General features: G+C 44.0%; 1 protein-coding gene and 1 long non-coding RNA gene across 5 annotated transcripts in view; one reads left to right on the top strand and one right to left on the bottom strand.

The window, feature by feature from the left end:
- The window catches only part of DLG5 (discs large MAGUK scaffold protein 5), a 114,172-nt gene extending 107,946 nt beyond the window's left edge, over positions 1-6,226 (bottom strand). For 2 of the 4 annotated variants that reach the window (XM_052799348.1, XM_052799349.1), the window contains exon 1: positions 5,167-6,226. In XM_052799348.1, coding sequence (XP_052655308.1) covers positions 5,167-5,467 — 301 coding nt within the window. In that variant the 5' untranslated portion in view covers positions 5,468-6,226. The remainder of the gene's footprint in view (positions 1-5,166) is intronic. The other 2 variants (XM_052799350.1, XM_052799352.1) reach the window with 1 other exon arrangement.
- A 574-nt stretch (positions 6,227-6,800) lies between these two features.
- LOC128147172 (uncharacterized) lies at positions 6,801-10,891 on the top strand. Its single transcript, XR_008236951.1, has 3 exons — positions 6,801-6,898; positions 9,604-9,683; positions 10,279-10,891. It is a non-coding gene; the product is annotated as an uncharacterized LOC128147172 (long non-coding RNA).
- Positions 10,892-22,179: the final 11,288 nt, after the last annotated feature.

The following is a 22,179-nucleotide window of genomic DNA, read 5'->3' as shown; positions in this document are numbered from 1 at the left end:
AGTGTAAATTGTACTTAATTGCAAAATTGTCAGTTCAGTCCTTGAGTCAGTAAATTGTGCTTTTACGATTTCTCCTCATTCTCCCTTCTCTCCTTTCCCAGGGAACGCAGGCTTCCAACATTATTTCTCATCTTCTCAGAGCACTTGTACTGTAGTCTTCCCCTACTTCACCCCACAGCCTCCCAAGCCCCCCTTCTCACTTCCTCCTACAGGACGCCACATCCCACCTCCACATCTCGCACCCTTCCTCCATACAGTCTCTCAGCTCCTCGCTAGCTCAAGTTCTCACTCCTGCTCATAAGCTCCTCTCGCCAGTCACCAGTCAACGTTTTGTGGGGACCAGTCAATACTTTGGGGCGGGGGATAGGGAAGAAGGGGCGCAACGTGGAGGCCCCAGCACCAGCCCCGCGCAGTCACACTCCCAGCTCCTCAGGGACAACCCTGGAATTTCTGCGTTTCTTGCGGGTCTCCTCGGTGCTGCCAGCAAAAGAAGTAGGTCCCAGCTCTCCACCTCCTAAATTCATACATACAGAGCTTGCCTTTTGTGTTTGTTTTTAAATATGCTGAAAGACTTTGCAATATTTAAAAGTAAACTTTGTGAATTCAGATCAGATATTGTCTGAAACAACTCCCTCCTTCCTCATAGAGGAGAGAGAGGAAGTTGATATATTCCCTCTAAAAAGCTATAAAAGTTTGAATTCTTTTTCCTACTCCTATAAATGCCCATATTTACTTTTTGGACTGGAAATTAACATCTGATCTCTGACCAAACACAGTTAGAAAAATCAGTCTTCTTTAATAACAGAAGGAAAACTTTCAAAGTCAATCTACAACCATCTTTCTTCTTTACTTCTTGCCCCCTTAAAGACCTTTTTAAAAATGCAATCAATTTGGAGTTTTAAATTTTGAAGTTTTAAATTCCGATCTTGAAACTGTTAAATAAAACACCTCTGAAGCCTAACATGCTCTGCTTTTAAAATCCAAAATGGTGCTAAATTCTTACAGTAAAAAAACCATTATGTTATGTATGGTTAAGCTTACAGACACAGACTCACTGATTGCAGCTGTATGGGTACAGAAAAGTAGGCGACCAACTGCTAATATAAAAGGAAACTGTGAACCTAAAAGTTTAACAGTTGTGAAACCAGCAGCAAAGTTTTTTAAGTTTAACAATCTACTCAGCTTGAGGATAAAGCGCTAGCAGCGCCTTTGTAGCCCCACAAGTTAGTCTCAAAAACAAATTCCAAGTTTGACAACCAAACCCGCCTTTTCCCCACTTTTTTAATATCAGAAAAATGTACATACAAAGCTATACATTACCTGAAGCAGTCTAAAGTCTACATAGTCTCATTAGATTTCTGGTTTAGCCCTTCAATTACATTTAAAAGAAAATACATCTTTAATAGCATTTGTCACAATGAAGTATCTTCCACTGTATTCTTGTCTTGGACACATTTTATGTCACAAAATTCACATTATATGAATTACAAGAATGATATATCCGCTTAGCAAGATATCCAAGAGATAACTGAATGTTCAGAAGTCATTTATTTCCACATTAGAAGGGATATGTTATTCTATCAGGATACAGGATTTCTCACATACATGATGGAGGTAATTTGCCAAATCAAGTATTTAATAATAATCCATCAGTTCACCCCAAAATAAATAAATAAAAGCACTTGGCACACTGCTTAAAGAATTAGCCCCTGTGCAAAGTACTGGGAGATTTTAAATCAGCCAAACAGTCACTTTCACATGGACAGAGCCAAATTCTCACAGAAACACACAAAAGCATAACGTAGTAATCAAAGGTCTTACTCAAGGAAGGACTAGTGTCTCTAAACATGACTAAGTAAAACAGAGCAAATCCCACTTGTTTAGCTTCTGCTGTGACAGAAGGCAGTTTGCTTTTAGATTTTGCACTCTGTTTACTGTTAGGCATACTGTTCTCAAATTAGAAACAAAACAAGCTTAAAAATATACCTTTTATTGGAAAAACTGTGATGCACAAACCACTATACAGGTTTAGGTTTAAAACAAGCAATTACAAGCTACTATAGAAGACAAATGTATTTAAATGAGAACTGAACTGGGGGAAACTCTACGAAGAAAAGAAAGCTCCTTGTAACGTAAAGACATAGTTACCTATACTGGAAGACTTTCGGCAGTTACTAGGACCCCAGTTCTTTCCCTTTAGCAGTCAGACCAGCTGTTTACTTCCCTCCATGCTGTGTAGATAAATACTTATAAAAGTGTCAGCTCTACATTGTCCAGCCAGCCACAAGATCTCTTGGTATAAATAACAGCCTGAGTTTCCATCCGAGTTTACATATTACCTTTAAAGTCCAACAGGAGGTGATTTTTAAAATGAGAAGGAAGAAAACACAAAGTAAACCACAAAGTAATGGTACACTTCATGTATATCAAAATGGAAGGAGAATCACTCGTGCTAGTGTAGTGAGCAGACTGTATACTGCATTTTGCAACTCTGAACAAAATTAAGTTGCTGATTACCTTCGCATTTCTCTCACAACAACAGCACACAGGAAAAAGAAATTAGCAAACACTACTACAATAAGTTATTGGTTATAAATTATTTTCATCTCCAACAAGCATTCAGGGGTTTTACTTTATATTAGCCTCCTCTTCCAAATGATACTAAAATTAAGTGTACCACTGTAAACTGCTATTTTTTCATATACTAACTGTAATTTTAAAAATTAATTCAGCTGGATGGGTTCAATTAACGGGATGTTTAAGATATATATTTTTTGCCTTAAGAATAGAGGCATTTTACGTAATATACGCTAACGACTGTTTCACTTGAGTATTTTAAATACAGAATCCAACAGTTCTCCTTGCTACTGTGTTTACAGTTTGCTACTACACCCAAAGAACAAAAAGCGACTTGACTCATCTGCCTTCCACATCCCCAGTGAAAAGGAGTAAAACTCCTAAATGGCAGCAGAAGAGCAGATGGCTGGTCAGACTTGCTACAGTCAGATACTAGAGTAAAACCCAATCACATCTGAATACAGGTTCAAACAAGAACCCTTCCACTGCAGTTACCCTCAGACATTAACTCTTTACATAACACATCCAGGACAAACTCACACATAGACCAGGATTTTTCAGAGGCATTCAGTGTGCACACAAGCAGCCTCACAACTCGTCACCATAAGACCTCCTCAGGGGAGTAAAGTTGGAATATATACAAGAGTGTTTGAAGGCTCAGGTCCTTTACCTTCCTATGTGCATGATGGTTTATTCTTAAGCTCACTATTAGCAATCACCTGTGTACTAATTTGTAAACATGTTTACTGCAAGGGAAACAAAACCATAAGTCTCAAAGTTAGCTCTTTATTACTACTGATAAATGAAAGCGATAAAATTTTAAAACCCATCATGTCAGGGGAACGTCCTTCCCCACACAGATGTTAATTTAACTCAGATTAGCCTCATGAATGCATTCAGTCAAGGAGGATATAGTTCATTTTGCCAATCAAACTACTTCTCCCTTGAAAGCTCAGTGCCGTGAGACATTTTGCAATTCCAACTTGTATTTTAAAAATAAAGGGTATTACTATATCCAATGTCTACTTCATTTTTTCCTACCATTCATGTTTTACACCTTTGGTTTTAAGGCTGGGGAACATTAGTAGCCCAGTACCATTAATGCATCTTCTCAACAAGACAAGACCGAGCATTAATCTAGTCATACAAAAACATCATGGGTCCCATTCTGAAAGGCAGCGAGTGCCCTCATCTCCCATTGATGACAAACCACATAATGTTGTAAGTGCTGAGGTCTATTGTTTAGTCCATTTTTCCCCATCCTGTGAGGTCCTGCAATATATTCATTACAAAAGGCCATACACTATAATACACTGATATAAAACAAAACATAAGACCCTCGTGCATTTTCTTGTTTACACCAAACTCCTAGCATCAACAGCATAATTCAAATAAGGGCAGAAGACACAGTGCAACTGCACATGCAAGCACTATTTTCCAGACAGAAGCAGCTCTTAAAAGGTTTTATTTTCTAAAAGAAATGGTATAGTTTATAAGAGCCAGGAAGCCCTCCCAAACCAGTTCCTTATGTAAACAGGTAGTCACCCTGCAATACCCAAAGCTGTTAACAAAACCAAAAAGATACCCCACCTTTTTGAATCAGTCAACTTGGAAAACCACTGGAAGAGAATAGCTGCACATCACTTGGAAAACTGCCTATTCTTTATCTGTAATACAGAACTATTATCTACTTCAGCTGAAGTATTTCTCATCTAGAAACACAGCTGCACTTGCAAGGCCTTGTGTATTATCACCAAATCTTTTTCTTTAATTATTTTAAAGCCTGGTATTGTCCACATAAAAGTAGACTGTGTGGCTTGTTTTGGAGGGGGAAGAATAGGGGAACACCTGTGGGACAAAGCCCAACTTAGTTAAGGAGGAGGTTTACACTGAAATCAATTGTTTTCCTGTTCTAACCACCAAGAAGAGCTACAATAACACAGCCCCAAACAAATGTATGTTCGTCCGAGAAAAATAGCTACAATATTTATTCAAACATCTGCTGGAGTCCTGCCAGCCAGCCTATGCCGGCAGACTGGCTGCGGGCGAGGGGGGGGTGGAGGGGAGTTTCACAGTTTTGCCCGGTCAAGAACCGACTGTCTAACACCACCGGCGGCCCCAGAGGAGCTCGGGGGAGGAAAACCCCTTCGGGTACGGTTTTCCCGAGCCTCCAGCCGGCACCCGGCTTCAGGGGACGGGAGCAGCAGCAAGACCCAGGCTGGGGTGGCTTCTCCCGCAGGAACCGTACAGCATCCGCGGCACCTCTCGGGGAGCGGTACCGACCGGCGCGCCCGCCAGAAGAAAAAGGAAAAGGGTCGGGAGCGCAGAACAAGAATCGAGCGCCCGAGTGGAAACACGAGAGTTTTCCACCCACCCACCGGAAAAGCAGGACCCCCGCCCGCTGCCGCCCCGCTCCCTTCCCGCCTGCGGGAGGGGGGGACCCGAGGGCCCCGGGCAGCCTCAGCGGCTCCCCTGCCCCAGCGGGGGTGGGCGGGGGCAGCCGCTGCCCTCCTCCTCCTCCTCCTCCTCTTCCTCCTCCTCCTTCTGCGCACCTTCCCCGGGCCCCGCCGGGCCCCCGGCCCCACTCACCGGCCGTCTCGGCCGCCGCCGGCGCCCCCGCCACGCCGTTCAGGTAGAGGATGGAGAGCAGGTGGGGCTGCGTCTTCTCCAGGGCCACCCGCAGGTCCTGGAAGTGGTCCCGCTCCTTGGCCAGCAGCAGGGCGATGAGCAGTTCGGCCTTCCCGCCGCCCGCCGCCTCCAGGTCGCGCAGGTCGCGGGGGCCGAGGGCGCCGGCGGCCTCCAGCAGCTCCACCACCTTGTCCACCTCGGTCATGGCCTGCGCCAGGCTCTGGCGGCACTGGGCGAGCAGCTCCTTGTGCTTCGGCTCCATGGCCGCGGCAGGCCGCCGCCGGCCAAACTTCGCCCGCCGGGGCCGCGCACCGCCGCCGCCGTCCCCCGGCCCCGCCGCTCCACCACCGCCGTCCCCGGGGAGGCGCGGGCCGAGGAGGGGCGCCGCCGGCCGTCCTCCTCCGGCAGCCGGCGCCCCCGCAGCGGCCCCCGGCGAAACTTCGTCCCGGGGAAGGGGCGCGGAGCTCGGGCAGGACCTGGGCCGAGGGCGGCTTCGCCTCTTCCTGCGCGCCGGGAGCCGCCGCGCTCCCCCTCAGGCGGACGGGGGGCCAGCCGCCGTCAGGGGCTGCTGCTCCTCTTCCTCCTCCAGCTGGCGCCCCTCTCGCCTCCTTTCCGCCCCCCCGGGCGGCGAAACAACTTCTTCTCCTTCTCCTTCTCCTTCTCCTCCTCCTCCTCCTCTCCCCTGCCGCCGGGCGGGAGACAGCCGGGAGCAGGAGCTGCGAGAAGGGCGGCCGCCGCCTGCCGCGCACCCCCCACCCCCCTGCGGGGCAGCCCAGACAACTTCTCTCCTCCGCTCGCTACAGGCCACACGGCCGCGGGGCGAGGAGGGGGATGGGGGGAGACGGCTTCAGCTCCAAGCGCCTCCTTTCATTCGCGGGCGCACGCAGCCATATTGGTTGCACAAGGCTGCCGCCTGCGCCGAGACGGAGCTGCGGCAGCGCATTGCCCGCCCGCTCCGCGCCCAGCCTCGCCTCCCGCCGACGCGCCGCAACGGCAGCCTCTCCCCGGCCCCGGCCGCCGCCCGCCTCCCGGCCGTCAGTCAGGGGCTCCCCGCCGGCCCGTGTGGGGCGCGGAGGCGGGGCGCCGGCGCCCGGGCGGGGCGAGCCGGGCCGGGCCGGGCCGGCGGGGAAGGGCCCGCGCCCGCACCCCCACCCCCGCTTCCCGCGGTGAGGGGCGGCCTGCGGGAGGCTTCCGCCGCTCCTCCCTCCGCGGAAGCGGGGCTTCGCCGGGGCGGGAGGGGGGTGAGCGGCCCCGGGTGTCTCGGCGGCGAGACAAAGGCTGCGCTGCGGCGGCGCGGCGCTCCTCCCCGGCGGCCGGGGCCGGGGGCTGCCGGCCTCCCCCGCCCTGGCGGCCGGGAGCCCAGCGGGCCGGGTCGGGCCGTGGCGGAGCGGAGCGGGGTGGGCCGGGCCGGTGCCCTCTCCTGGAGGGCGGGAGCGGCCGCCTGTTGATGGTGCTGGCGGTACGGCGGCGGGGGCCGCGGTCTGCGCCGGGCGGCAGCGTCAAACGTCAAGATTTCTTTCGTCCTAAACCGGCAAAAGCAAAACATCAAAATAGTACCAGGCCGTTGGGGGCTTTGTCCGTTAGAATTTACAAAAAAAAAAAAAAGGTTTTCAAACCAAAGATCCACGAGATGCTGGCTCATCTTCCCCCCAAATGTAGTTTCTTCGGCGTTTCGTGAATAAGCAGAGACCAGGTAATTTACCGACAGAGTACCGGCCTGTCTGTACTCGGCAGCAACTACAGGATGTAATTGTTTAGCAAATAAAAAGGAGAATAACAAGTTTTCTGTCTGAAGGTTAACAGTCTGCTTGTACTGAATGGTACCTTAATTTGCAAACGGCTAGGGGAACAGGCTGCCCAATGACCACAAGCAGTTATAATCTTAACTTCACATTTTACGTGAAAGACTCGTAGGCATGTTTCTGATATCCTGCAAAAATAATGGTGGCTGTAATGACACAGAAAAAGCACTACCGCTATTTGTGTTAACCCTGTTACATCTAGTAGCAACTGAAATTATCTGAAAGTCTCCTGTCCGAACACTTGTATGCTTTATTTAGTGCTCAGAGAGCTGGACTCCGTGAGGAACAAGGGGAAGCAATTGTTCCCTAATTCAGGTGCTGAACCGGGTTTCAAATCAACATTATGTAGTTGAACAGATGATGATGATGTCTCTCATATGTGAAAACAGCCTTGGGCGACGTGCATAATCATGGTGTGCATTCTACTGCTATTAGTGGAAGCAGATACAGAATAAAGGGACTTAGGGATTTTTCCCAACCTTAAAAGTCATTATTTAAAACAATACTTGAAAGTATGGCATGATTTTGAAACAAGTGTTTTCACATTTGATCCATTGTTACTTACTTACGTTCTTGTAGATTTGTTTCTTCTAATTTTGCTTCCCTGGTTTTCTTAGCAACTTTCTTTACTAGACGAAATGCACAGAGATGAGCTTTGTTGGCTAATGACTAATGTTGTAAATTCCTGCAAACTTTGTTCTTTCTAGACTATTTAGATTTATCAGAAAATCTGCCTATTTCTCTCCAATAAGTTGGGCAAAGTTTAGCCAGTAAAGTGACTGTACATTCCAGAAATACTGGTTAACACCGGTATGCATTAATTATTGTCTTCAACTCAGCAAAACGAAGTTGAAATAGAACAGAGTGAAAAACTACCAGTAAGAAGTGAAACAGGCCTCGTGTCACCTAGTGCACAGCTGAAGCAGACACAGCTCTCAGCTGGTGCCAAAGCAGTTCCCTTCTGTGCCTCCAACAGAACGTAGGGCAACTAGTCGTGCAATGGAAAGCTTTCATAAGGCAAATGCACAAGAAGTCTGAACAAAGCTTGCACAAATTATTCAAGTATTTCCTAGTTTTTAAGACTTTCTAATCTCAGCAGTCCTTCAACAATATTGTTTTATTGTGTGTGTGTGCTTATATAGTTTTCTGTGAAGAAAAGGAAACAAACCACCAAATGTCATTAGGGGGCATTATGGTAAGAGCTGTACTTTAGATCTATGCAGCAGTCCTCCACTACTTGAAATAATGAAGAACGATCTTGGTTTTCGTCCTCTGCCTGCTTCAGCACTCTGATATGTTTTCTTCACCACAGGTTGCAGTAACCCAGGAATAGCATCGTTCAGGCAGGGCTAACTCGGGTATCTTGAGCCCCATTCCAAAGTCTAGAGGGAGGTGTGCCTTGGCAAGTGTTTACTCTGGAGTCCATTTACTCCTGCCTTTCCCAAATGTGTGTCTTAGTCCTTTGCCTTCTCTTCCAAATAAAATATCCATCTTCTCATCCTGCAATGCCTGCCTTGCCATTTGCTTGCAGATCCACATCTCCCATTGCCATTGTTCAGATAGTGCCAGGCAGCAGGTAAATCCCTGTCATATCAGGTTTCTTTCTTTCTGGCAATGCAGTTTCTATCTTTTTGTCATATCTGAGTCTCTTACACTCCATTTTTCTTGCAAATAGCAAGTCTTCTTTGCTCTCAGACAAATTTAGATAAATTTCTCATTGCACAGATAAATTTCTCTCTTTCATGGGTCCAGCTGACAGGCAATTGCCTGTGTAAGAGAGGGACTTTGCTGTTACCTCAATTGCTTGACTCAGTATAGACCTTCCCGAGCAAGTGTAGGGAAAGTCTTCATAAGGCTTCGGCATATAGGTCATCTCTGAAGACTCGAACTATGAAACGTATGCAAATTTATTATGCCAGAAGTTTATGAAATGACCAAAATTCAGATAGTCACAGTACCCCAGAATCTACAACCCTACTGCCAAAACAAGCAGCAAGACCAATTTTCAATTAATTCCTTCCTCCCTCCAAAATATAAAATAAAAAATGGGCAAAACCCTTTGGTTCCCCTGCCAAGTATTCAGAAAAAGAATATATCTGTGGAATAAATTTTCAGAACTAAAATCTAGGTTAATCAAAGACAGATCCCTGAAATGAATTAAAGTCTATGACTTGCACAGACTGTGCAAGAATCAACTGGGTATTTATCAGAATACCAAAAGGAAGGCAGGTTTTCTGTTTGTTTAAACCAAATAAAAGGAATGATTTAAAAAAATGTAATTAAATATGCAGCTCTGACACAGGATGTCATGGGTGCTTGTGTAAAATTGGATTCAAACCACAACTTGACAAATTAACAGAAAAAGAAGATCAGCAGATTTTTCTAAGCTTTGGAAAAGCTTTCCAAATCCTTTTTTTTTGAGATTTGGAAACTAGGCTACTAAGGATATATGCTCTGGGCATTAGAAAAAAACTGAGTTTCTGAGAAAGCACATTAGGCTAGCAATACCTATGCCTATGAAGTCTGAGAAATATTTGGGAGGGCAAGATGGGGACATGGAGGTTTATTTTTATTCAATTTTTTATCTTCTTTTCAGAAAGAAAAAGAGAAGCACTATCGTTGCCATGCAGAAATGAAGTCTTTGAAATACAGATAAAACATGCAAGGCTTAAGAAGGTATTGGACCTTGGGAATGATTTTCAAAAGCAGAAATTGGAATTTGAAAAATCAAGTTGGGTATCTGCTTGGTATATCTGCCTCTGAATGCCCCCCTACCCCCCCCCCCCCCTGTAGATTTAAGATGGGGGCAGCGAAGTACTTTTAAGTCCTTGTATTGCAGAATTTTCTATTGGGAGGACAGGATCATCCTCAGCAGAAGGATTAGGTTTCAGCAAGCCACAGTCCTGCAGCTGAAGACTGTTTTTGTTATAAGTCCGTATAACTCTGTGCAGTATATGAAATCCCAGAAAATTCCACAATATTAACTACAGTATATATAAAAAAAGCAAACATGCAATCTTTTGAAAATATTAAGATCAGAATCAAGAGCAGCAAGAGCAGGATTTAACCTTCAATACAAGAAAGTTTTGTTCCCATAATTGCCAGTACACCTTTTTTATTGTGCACTAATCATCATGCTTGTGTATGCAAACTCAGCACATTTCCTGAAATACAATGTTGTGTCATACATTCACATTAGAAACTAAGAAGAGATTCAAATTCATGTAATCCAGCACGTAGTTCTCACTGTAAAAGTCTATCTTCCATACAGATCAGAGAACTTTAGACTGAAACCAAGACGACTCTGAGCACCATGACAATCAGGCGGGAAAGGGAAAGAGGAGAGCAGAGGAAAGAGGAAGAAGAGAAAAAGAAAGTAGAGAAAGACAAAAGAAAAGCCTACCTGCTTTCAAGATGGATTTCAATAAGATAGTATAAAACATTGCACCTGCAATGGCAGGGACTGCACCCAGTGACTGTTCCATCCCGCAAAATCCTTGCTTCCAAAAGCCGTTAGGTGATGAGATTTATATTCTCCATTCGTCATCCACGTACTGAGTGACACTGTTGTATTATTTTAGCTTGGTATTTTCTGATAAGGCACCCTTTAGAAACATCTGGGCTTTAAAACAGATTTCTTATACTCACTTTAATAGGACTTTTAACAGCGCAATAGTCTTCTGTGTAAAAAATACCTGTCGCTCCTTCTCAAATACTTCCTCCTTCTCTGCACCTACCTGCTTACTGCTGCCCGAGTCACAGCAGCAGCTCCGCTGCTGTAGTTTTACTGGTAAATCCCCTCCTCAATATCATTGATCTGAACCAGTCAGAAATTCTAATGGTCAAAAGTAGAGGATTTTCATTAGGGTTAGGAGTTTTTTCTATTATTTTTAAATACATGGGAGACATTTTACTTGCTTTGTGGTTTTGGAGCCTTTAGGATACAGGTCTTCAAGCTTCATTGGCAGCCATGTATGATAGAAACGGTTTTGAATGAAAGCTAAGCTTCTCACTGAATCATACAATTCAAGCAACAAAAGGTTTAGAGAAAAATATTGAGATATTTACAGTAAGTTAATGGAAACTGACAACACTGTGTGGATCCTGGGAAGGAAGATTATACAATCACCAAGGCAGGTATATGAAAAAACAAGTGATCATCAAGTTAAGATTAGAGCTATCTAGATACAAAGTAAACACCACAGAGATTTTGTAGTAGGTGTTATATGAAACACTAGCCGCTAAGCAGTTCTCAACAGAAACTTATTTTTTCAGATTGATGTAACTGATAGACAATTAATTAGCATTTTCAGGATAGGAAGGTGCTGGTCTAATAGGCCAGCAGATCAAAAGATCTCATTTATCCATAAAAAGGAAAAAAAACCCAAACATAATGTGAGCAGTTTGTGCACTGCCCAGGCAAAGTATTTCACCTGGCAGTGTTGTCTCCAGGAATGGGCTATGCCCGTAAATCCTGAGGTCCTCAGTGCTCCTGTTGAAGCTGCAGACTGAGGGAGCTGCTGTCGGACTCTCACAGAAGCACAAGGATCATTTATCTTCCTAAAAATGTGTAACCGTGAACTCCAGGAAATGGTTTAGCTCTTTCTTAAGTGAGCTCCTATGACATACAGTATGAAGGAAAGCAGACCAGAGGATTACATTGCTTTTTTTTCTGTAGCCTTACAAACTATCAGTCATTTCATCTTGCACTGCACTAGGCAGTTTTCAGATAGTAATTATTTCAGCCCATTCCCACTCTGGGCAGGGGCTGAACTGGTAATTCCAATTAAAATGAAGAAGATCAGACAGTTATTTCAGTTAGCTTCAATAGAAAGAAAACACCCTGTCTGCTGAAGGTTTTAAATTTCCCAGGGCTGTTGAAAAAGCAAATAAAAAAATAGTTGTTTTACTTAAGGAACTAAACATTTGCCTGTTAAAAGAGGAAGAAAAGGCCTTCCTCTAGGGCAGAATACCTGGCAGGAAGGGGGTGTGTGTGTGTGTTTTTGTTGGGGTGAGAAGAAAAGGGTCCGTAAATTGGCTCCTCCTGGAGCTGTGAATACACACAATTTTGTTTCTCAGACAACTGCTTCCAAAAACAGGCAGCAAAAGAAAACCAGCAATACTGCAGAGGCACATTAGTGGTGATCCTCCAGGGCTGTACTTTCGTAGGAAGGCACCCTGCAAGCACAACCCAAATACCCGTCTGTTTACAACAGAACTGGGGGGCGATTTAATTTTCTTTGGGAGACTGGGCTGACTTGTGATGTGGTTAACTTCTATAGGCAAGCAGATGTTAAACAGCCTCTTTAAAAGCTGTTGCTTGCAGTTTGTTATTGGTTTAGTTTCTAGGTCAGTTTTCAAGTCAAGCCAAGAGAGGCTATTTATACCAATCATTTGCTTTTACCTCTTTTAGCACTAATGGGGACATAAAAGCAAACGGGTGCCCTAAGCATCTCTGGGTAATTTCTATAAACAAGCCATGCACAAGCTGGGAATTTGGAAGAAGAAAACCCAACCTGCAGTTGAAGAAGGTAGACAAATGTAATAGTAAGGACTCCAGAGTAAACCTCAGCACAGTTTCACCATCTTCATTGTTTTTCTGTCAGCAATGAGCATTTTCAAATTGGATTTGAATCTGAAGGCTCTTGAAGAAGGAGAGGTATTTTCTTGTGTTACTTTTCATACTTCAAGCCTCAGATCTGCTAAGAATTACGTATGTACTTTTAATAACAAGTAGTTTCCCTGCTCACTGCCATGCAAGGGTTTAAGAGTTGAATACATCTCAGTCACAAGCTAAGTTTTTGAGGGTCTCCAAGTCAATGAAAGCACCTAGGGCTTAATCCAAGGCTCCTTGCAGATAACAGTGACCCTCCCATTGATTTTAAAGGGCTTTGGTTCAGATGCCTTGCTCATTATCTACCAAAACATACACATTTTATTCTACCATTAGAAAATGTAGCATGTTAAAAAAAAAACGCAGCCAGACAGAAAGGGAAGTTGTTTTGACAGAATATCATTCCTGTCAGACATGAGCCTGATGGGTACAGAAAGAGCAAAAAACCATCTCATCATGCCAGCAGGCAGAAATGACAAAGCAGAGCTTTAGAAAGACTGGGGGGCAGAATGCTTGCAGGGCCACAGGAAACACTCCCCGAGACACACAAAACTGCACACTTTTACAGATGGTGAGCATGGGGCAGTGCTTTAATTGCAGGACCGCTGGACCTGAAGAAAGAGGGTCCTGATCCTAAATAGAAGCCAGTTATCCTTGAAAGCTCCAGGGCAGTCCAGATATCTGTAGTCCAAGCCCAAAGAGCTCCCTGAGGAAATGGAGACAGGTATGCATGCAACTGGTTCTGTGTTTCTCTAGATACTGTGCAACACCTGTCTTTTCACACACGCCTGAAAAGCTAATCCCAGAGCTCATCTGTTTTTCAATGCTGAAGCTAAGGGGGAAACAGAAGTGGCAGCCTAGCTCCTGAAAAAACTAGCACCCAGCAGATCTGCATATGAGAACAGACCAATACTTAGATTTGGTTGGACTCCAAAAGCTTATCATGCCTGGAAGCAGATGAGCAGGATTGTGGGGAGCATCCAGATGGAGAAGATTATTATTGCTTCATAATGAAATGCACTAGCATTCTGAATTAATCTATTTTATGATACAAGAGAAGCATTTCTAGTGTACTTTCATTGATTGTGCACAGTCTTACAAGTCTTTGTGAAATCCAGACAAATGTAGACAGTCAGGAGGTTGAAAAATATGCTGGTCTTTAAGCAGATCCTGTGTGTCATACCTGTAGCTAAGACTTTAACTGCTATTTGACGGTGACACATTGGTTTCTGTTTACATAAATACTGCATAAATTCCATATGCTTCCGATTTGAGAAGAAATTTTTACTTTTAACATTGCAGGATATTCCTTGGGCAGGAGGGGGAAATTATTTTTGTAGGAGGTAAACACAAGACTGGGATTACAGTGAGAATAAAGTCAAAGAGAAACCCTTGTACAACTTCCTATAGTCATTTGCTCAGGCAAAGCGGACTATGGGCCAACATGCAGCTAAAGAGTGAGAAGTGTTTAACATGACAAAAATACTGGACTTAAATAAAATCAGTTCTGAAAATAGTAACTAACATGAAATGAAGCAACTCCTAAGTTACACTCTAATTCAGAAGGCAAAAGGAATACAGTCTCTGCGGCAGTCTACATGCTTTAGCAGGAATGGGAAAGCCACTGGAGACTTCCAGAATGAAATAATGTCTCAGCTTGGCACAGTAGCAGCTGCATTACCAGCTTCCACAAGATTTGGTCATCCAGTTTAAACTCAGCTACAAATCTTTAACACATCTGTATTTTTTCCCCTCATAACACAAATGTAAAAATTAAACATTCAACAGTTCAAGTTGACTAGTATTTTTTAAAGAAAAATGCCATAAAAGTAATTTGGAACTTAAATTATTATAAATGCCAAGATTTGTCAGAATCGAACAAACAAAAAACCAACTCCCAAAACAAACAGAAAAACCCCACGTCGACACTAAATGGAAAAGAACATACACAGCATGGCCCAGAATAAGCAGAAACATCTGAGACAAAGTCCTGAGCAGCATGGAAGCCTTAAAAAGGATTTAGGTTAAAATGATTCTTTCTGGATCAAGTCTGCAGCAATGATGTTTAGAGAAGCATTGTGCAACTGTTTGAAACTTATGAAGATGCATTAACTGGTGGGAGTTTGATGGATAGAAATATTTAATATAACACATATATCAAAGCTCATCTAGTTCTGCTGAGTTAGAGTTCTCTAATTGGTTTCCAGGGGACTTGGGATTAAGCCCCAATTTGGTAATAAAAATACTGTGCAAAAGAATAACTGAAATAAAAAGTCTCCAAATCTGTTAGGGATATTCCATGAGGGATAAATGTACTTCATCAACAAGGCAAGCCAAATATTATCCTTTTTACCATGGCCTATTTGTACTGTTAGAATTTTTTTTCCCTTAACTCATTTTCAGAGCTGCCACCATCCCCCTCCAAGAATATTAATGGCAGCAAAGAGCTTCACTGCTTTGCCCTCTCCTTTTCCTGCTGAAGTCAGTGTCTGTCTTGCAGCTGACTTCAAGAGCAGCAACCTTTAGCCTTTTTCCGCTTTCTTTGGAAGATGAAAGAATAAAAAGAACTATACACAGCAGATGCTAATCACATTATTTAATCCACACATCCTTGCAATAAAAACCTAGGAAGACAAGTACATGCCATTTACTAAGTCTTCTGTATAGCATGTAAGTTTTCACAAGCACATTCCCTTTACCACCTTGATGATTCTATCATCTCCTCTCACAACCATGTTGCTAAGGAGAGACTATTATCATTTAATAGTCTTCAATAGACTGAATCTAAACTACAGAGAGCCTAAAGATTTCCCCAGGTCATACAAGAGTGCGGCAGCAACAGTTAACTGATTCTACATGTGCCAACCACTTACCAAGCTGCTGTGCTGATCATCGCTTCTCCTTATTTTTATTCTCAACAGAATACATACAAACACAAGCAAGGGAAACAACATTGGCGTCAGGTAAGTGGGAAGGACCAGAAACAGGCTAAAGAGAAAAGTAAGTGGAGAATTAAACAGCTGAAAACAGTTCTCAGTGCTGACAGAGCCACATGAAGCAGGATGCCCTTCATTTCAGTTTACAGTATGAATACATTCTCTTATATAATAAGGTCATTTTTTTCAGAAGTTATTTGACCATAATTGTAATTTCGATGGCAGTAAATTTCCACATCCAGATGTGCTGAGGAGATGTTTTTTCCTTGAGTGGTTTAATTTTCCTCCAGGCAAAGGTTCACAGTAACCTTGCATGGCTGAGTTGAAGCCAGCCGGTGGCACAGTATGGTTGACATAGCACTGCTGCGGGGAAGCAATGTCACCAGCAGTGACAGTCACTATGGGCCCGGAAGGGAGGAATCCGTGTGAGAAACAAGGAGAAGGAGAAAGAAAGAGATGTAAAGGGGAACTAGAAAATGCACAGTGGCAGTGGCATAAGTCAGAAGAACTAAGTATCTTCTTAAAAATGGAAGTTTAGAGGAAGCCTCTGATGTAACTGGAAAATATCTGCGCGAGCTGAAAATCTGGAATAATGGCATATGGGAAAGGGAATGAGCTGTTGCGCGGGCTTGTCAAGGTACCTACACATACAGCAAACATTTTAGCATCACTGCATTGGAAAAGTGCAGGGGGCAGGGTAGAGTGGGGAGTGAGGTGTGTCCTTCCTTCCAGTGTGTGCATGAGAGAGACCCCCTACTGTGATGGGTTAACCCTGGCTGGACGCCAGGTGCCCACCAGAGCCCTTCTATCACTCCCCCTCCTTCTCAGCTGGACAGGGGAGAGAAAATATAACAAAGAGATTGTGGGTGGAGATAAGGATAGGAGAGATCACTCACCAATTACCGTCACGGGCAAAACAGACTCAGTTTGGGGAAAATTAACTTGATTTATTACAAATCAACCGGAGTAGGGTAATGAGAAATAAAACCAAATCTCAGAACACCTTCCCTCCACCCCTCCCTTCTTCCCGGGCACAACTTCACTCCCGGATTCTCTACCAACCCCCCAGCGGCACAGGGGGACGGGGATGGGGTTTACGGTCAGTTCATCACACGTTATTTTCTGCCGCTTCATCCTCCTCAGGGGGAGGACTCATCACACTCTTCCCCTGCTCCAGCGTGGGGTCCCACCCACGGGAGACAGTCCTCCACGAACTTCTCCAACGTGGGTCCTTCCCACGGGCTGCAGTTCTTCACAAACTGCTCCAGCATGCGTCCTTTCCACGGTGTGCAGTCCTTCAGGCACAGACTGCTCCAGCGTGGGCCCCCCACGGGGTCACAAGTCCTGCCAGAAAACCTGCTCCGTGGGCTCCTCTCTCCACAGATCCGCAGGTCCTGCCAGGAGCCTGCTCCAGCGCGGGGTTCCCACGGGGTCACAGCCTCCTTCGGGAACCCACCTGCTCCGGCGTGGGGTCCTCCACGGGCTGCAGGTGGATATCTGCTCCACCGTGGACCTCCCTGGGCTACAGGGGGACAGCCTGCCTCACCATGGTCTTCCCCAGGGGCTGCAGGGGAATCTCTGCTCCGGCGCCTGGAGCATCTCCTCCCCCTCCTTCTTCACTGACCTTGGTGTCCGCAGGGTTGTTTCTCTTACATGTTCTCACTCCTCTCTCCGGCTGCCGAATACCGCCGTCCCAACTTTTTTTCCTTCTTAAAAATGTTATCACAGAGGCGTTACCACTATCACTGATTGGCTGGGCCTTGGCTGGCGGCGGGTCCATCTTAGAGCCGGCTGGTATGGGCTCTCTCGAACACAGGGGAAGCTTCCAGCAGCTTCTTACAGAAGCCACCCCTGTAACCCCCCCCGCTACCAAAACCTTGCCACACAAAACCAATACACCTACCCACTGTGCCCTTCGGCAACGAGTCACACAGTATCGCTGCTGGTGCTTCAAGCCTGCACCATGATACGGCCAAGGCCGTTCTTGTCACTCAGAAGGCAATCAGCAGTTTACAACAGGGATGCTATGAATCAGCCCGAGACAAAGAATCCCCTATCTGTAACTGTATATTGCTCAGGCTGAAGGATTTCATTCTGTAGAAAAGGGGACTTCAAGAAGCAACTCCTGTATGAAGTAACAGAAGAGAAAATAGTATCACAGGATTACAAAAAGGGATGAATCACACCACACTGCTAACCAATTCTTCTCAGAAACCAACAAAACCCTGCAGAATAAATCAAGTCAAATAATTTTTGTCTCACACCTAATTCTGGTATTTTCTGGGACTCCTAAAGTGAGACTCCGGCACAGTCTCACTATTGCTTTTGCATTCCTTGGCAATTAATTTTCTTTATTTTGCTTTTAAAAATCTGCATGATTAACATTTCAAAGGGGTGCATGCAGATAAAATTGCCATACATATTGTAAGATTAGCCAACCAACACCAACTTTCACAAAAAGGAGAGTAAAATGCCTGCTGCTGTCATTACAGCTTCATTTCTGGTCAACAATGTCTCTAACTGACAAAACATGGCCATCATGGCCATGAGTAAAGAACTTGGTAGGAAATCCTGTGGGGTGCCCCAGCTTTCCATGGACCATGAAAGCCACAGTCACAGAGGCACCTGCATATCCTCCTTTATCCATGGACTAAAAGTCCTCAGCACTATCTGACTTTAAAATCAACAAGATCATCGCACTATGATGGCAGACATCCATTGCAAATACTCTTCTTGTTTTAACAACAACAAAAATCCATATAGAATAGCTTTCCTTTCCAAACTTTAGTGAATTATCCATCTGATCTTCATCAATGTTGTAGCCTCTCTTCTAGTAGGAGACACAAAACTAGGAATTTAATTGATGCAATTTCTATATCTTGGCCCAGTAGCAGGACTTCTATATTATTAAAATCTCTTCAAATAAGGATTTTACAGGAATGCTCCTGATCTAACTGCAGCTATCAACACTAAAAGACAGATTCCTGTTTGCCCCCCAATTATAAATATGATCTTCTACATGGACTGTACCAGAACCCAACACACACAGCAGTTTTTGCACTTAGCTGTAGCGTATCACTGTAGCTAAGGAGCTGTAATTGTGTACAGTTGGTTGAAAGAGTATTATAAACAGATATAATAACTGAAGGAAATAATTCAGAGTTATTACTCATTATTAATAGTCATCTAATGAACGAATGGTGATTTAACTATCAGTTGTCACAGCCAGTGACAGTAATCTCCACTACAAATGACAAAATCTTAGTTCTCAGGAATACACATCCCTTTTCCAGCTATTTCCATCACTTCAGTGGGACTCCTCGTAGAGATTATGACTATCTGTGTGTCACTTTACCCAGCTGCCCCCCCCCCCCGACAGATATGAAATTCCACTCTACTCTGCTTCCATATCCCCTTGCTTATCTTCGCATTCCCTGTTGTCGTGGTTTAACCCCAGCCAGCAACTAAACACCACGCAGCCGCTCACTCACTCCCCCCCACCCAGTGGGATGGGGGAGAAAATCAGGAAAAGAAGCAAAACCCGTGGGTTGAGATAAGAACGGTTTAATAGAACAGAAAAGAAGAAACTAATAATGATAATGATAACACTAATAAAATGACAACAGCAATAATGAAAGGATTGGAATGTACAAATGATGCGCAGTGCAATTGCTCACCACCCGCCGACCGACACCCCGCCAGTCCCCCGAGCGGCGAATCCCTGCCCCCACTTCCCCGTTCCTATACTGGATGGGACGCCACATGGTATGGAATACACCGTTGGCCAGTTTGGGTCAGGTGCCCTGGCTGTGTCCTGTGCCAACTTCTTGTGCCCCTCCAGCTTTCTCACTGGCTGGGCATGAGAAGCTGAAAAATCCTTGACATTAGTCTAAACACTACTGAGCAACAACTGAAAACATCAGTGTTATCAACATTCTTCACATACTGAACTCAAAACACAGCACTGTACCAGCTACTAGGAAGACAGTTAACTCTATCCCAGCTGAAACCAGGACACCTGTCTTTTCAGCTTTCTTCCCTCTATCCTCCACACCTGCAGAAACCACCATATTCCTGTGCAACATCACTCACACCTACCATCATTGCTTCCAAAAGGAACATGCAATTATTCCTGATCTTGCAGGCTTGGACTTACAAGACAGACTCGTAGCTTTAAGAAACACCTTTTACCATCTGATGCACACACTGGCTTTACATATAACTAGATGAAACTGTGGTGGTTAAGACAATACTGTATTCAAAGAAGCTCATGGCCAACAGAATCCCTACGCACAGCCAGTCAATACCAAGTTCTTGCTCAAAAGACCACTGTGTATTGAGTTACACATATGATAGGAACTAACACCACTACAGGCATCCCTGTAGCTTTTGGACATTAAAGTGAAAATCATCTTTCATAAATCTTGCTGTTTTCAGCTGTCTGTACACAGAGAAGACCGCCTGTTTCATATTATTTTCAGTCTTAAACATTGGTCTCTTGCATGTCTCAGCATCACCTTCAAGAGTTTTCAATACAGCCTTGCTTTGGGGTTCTGCAGCAGCTGAAGAATGCGTGATGCTACCCAGTGAGCTGCCAGAACTTCACGCTTCAGAGAAGCTCTTGGAGCTATATTTAAGTACTCACTATAGAGAATGAACGCAGATTGTAACAATCACTGCTGCATGGAAAATGCTACGACAAAAGACACATCCCCTTTCACAGTACAAATACGCTGTTCTCCCACTTGCCGGGAGCAACTCACCATGTTCCTTTGGAAATGTCTACAGCCTTCTACTTAAGTGCTACTTTGGTTGGTTGGTTGGGTTTTTTTAAGCCAGATGGGGCAAAAGATAAGCAAGTCTTTACTAATTCCTGAAAAAGCATGTCTGGACTCTGTTTTCTCCTTCTTAAGAAAAAGAATTCCCTTAATTTCCTTCCTCATGTATACGATTTTAACAGGTAACCTTCCTTCTCATAGTTGTATTTCAGCCCTGATATTAAAAAAAAAAAAATTAATAGAAAAATAAAGAATTGCTACCCAAACACATCTCTTCCTGAAACAAAACGCTGCTCTCTAGTGGAAGATGATGATATGATCTAATTTCATTAGAAGGAATGTTTTAAAATTTTCATTTTATCAGTTACAGGAAAACTTAATTCATTTTCACAAGCGCTGACATATAAGAGTAGTAGGACTGGTTTGTTTTATTTCAGTCTTTCAGATTGTCCTGTGAGATTTTGGTATTTATTCCTCAAGATAAGTTTGCTATGCATTTATATCAATACTGTAATCACATCCAAATAACCTGCCAAGTATTTGTGCATTAAAATATTAACACATTTTCTAATTTGATCCCTTTTAGTTTTTCTGTTCTTAGACAATATAAAAAACACAAGCCAATTATTTTCTTACGTTTTTTCCACATATTTAATTACTGACAGTCTTTTCTAGGTCTCAATACAGAGTTTTAGCTAACCGTTTTGAAGATACAACTTTAATCAGTTAATCCACAGAATTTAGGCAAATATGCAGATACTATGAAAAACTTTATCCTGCTTGCTATGGGTTTCTAAAGACATTCCTGTTTGCAAGTACAGCGATACAAAATTGAGAAATTACCTGTTGCAGTGGTTCCTTCAGCTTATACTGAAACAGTGACAAGTGGTCAGACATCAAGGAGTATTTGTGCTGAAGGAACCAAATTTTATTCTCCTTGTAGTTAGTTTATAAAATAAAGCATTAATTTGCTTTCCTTTTTTTTTTTTTTAAGCGTAGATAAAGCAGAAAAAGGAACTGCCCTCCATACTAAATTTCTTCAAGCTGTGGACCAAAGCAGCACAGTTCTAGATTTATTCCCAGCTTCCCATATTCATGACAGGAAACCTATATAGCACATGCTTCTGTTTTCTTATCTCTCTACAGATAAGAGACATGTAAAGTAGTTTTCTGATAAACATACTAAGAAAATACTTTATTACTTCTTTTTGAAAAGGCACTTCATAAAAAGAAAAAAATTGCTCTCTGCTTATTGGTTTACTAATTAATTTTAACAATTTTTGCCTGCATACTTCTTCCACCGTAAGTACTCTTCCCATTAAATGGAAATGCTATGGGGAGAGAATAATTTGTCAGAGGATATGGGTGAAGCAGTCACAGATTGCTAATTAGTGTAAACCTCATCTGCAAAAATTATAATCCCATCAAGTCTGTATCTACTCTTCTGTCAAAATTATGTAGGCTATATACATTGTAGAGCAATATTATACAGGCTTGCAAAAGCACTCCAGCTTAACTTCAACCACCAGCAACAGCTGCCGCACACCCTACTCAGCCCTGCCCAGCTCCACAGCAAATGGCTGCGGCCCCTGGACACGTGCTTCTCTTTCCTGAATGTTCTTAGCTGCATCTTGCCATCCATGCAGCCGTCACAGAAACGCATTGCACAGCAAACACCTAACCCTCCTGCAACCATCTCAGGAAGTAGAACTTTGCTTAGCTTCTCCATTTGACGACTTCTTTGTCCTCTCCCCCTTCACTTACACTTCTGCTCAGGTTCTGCTCTGTTCCCATCGCTGAAGAGATGCTGCCTTCACCGTCGAGCTCGGCCGATCCCTTGGTAT

This window comes from Harpia harpyja, chromosome 10 (genome assembly GCF_026419915.1).
Source record: "Harpia harpyja isolate bHarHar1 chromosome 10, bHarHar1 primary haplotype, whole genome shotgun sequence".
NCBI classification, from domain to species: domain Eukaryota; kingdom Metazoa; phylum Chordata; class Aves; order Accipitriformes; family Accipitridae; genus Harpia; species Harpia harpyja.
The sequence above is the reverse complement of the archived record's forward strand: the minus strand, read 5'-3'. Positions and strand labels throughout refer to the sequence as shown.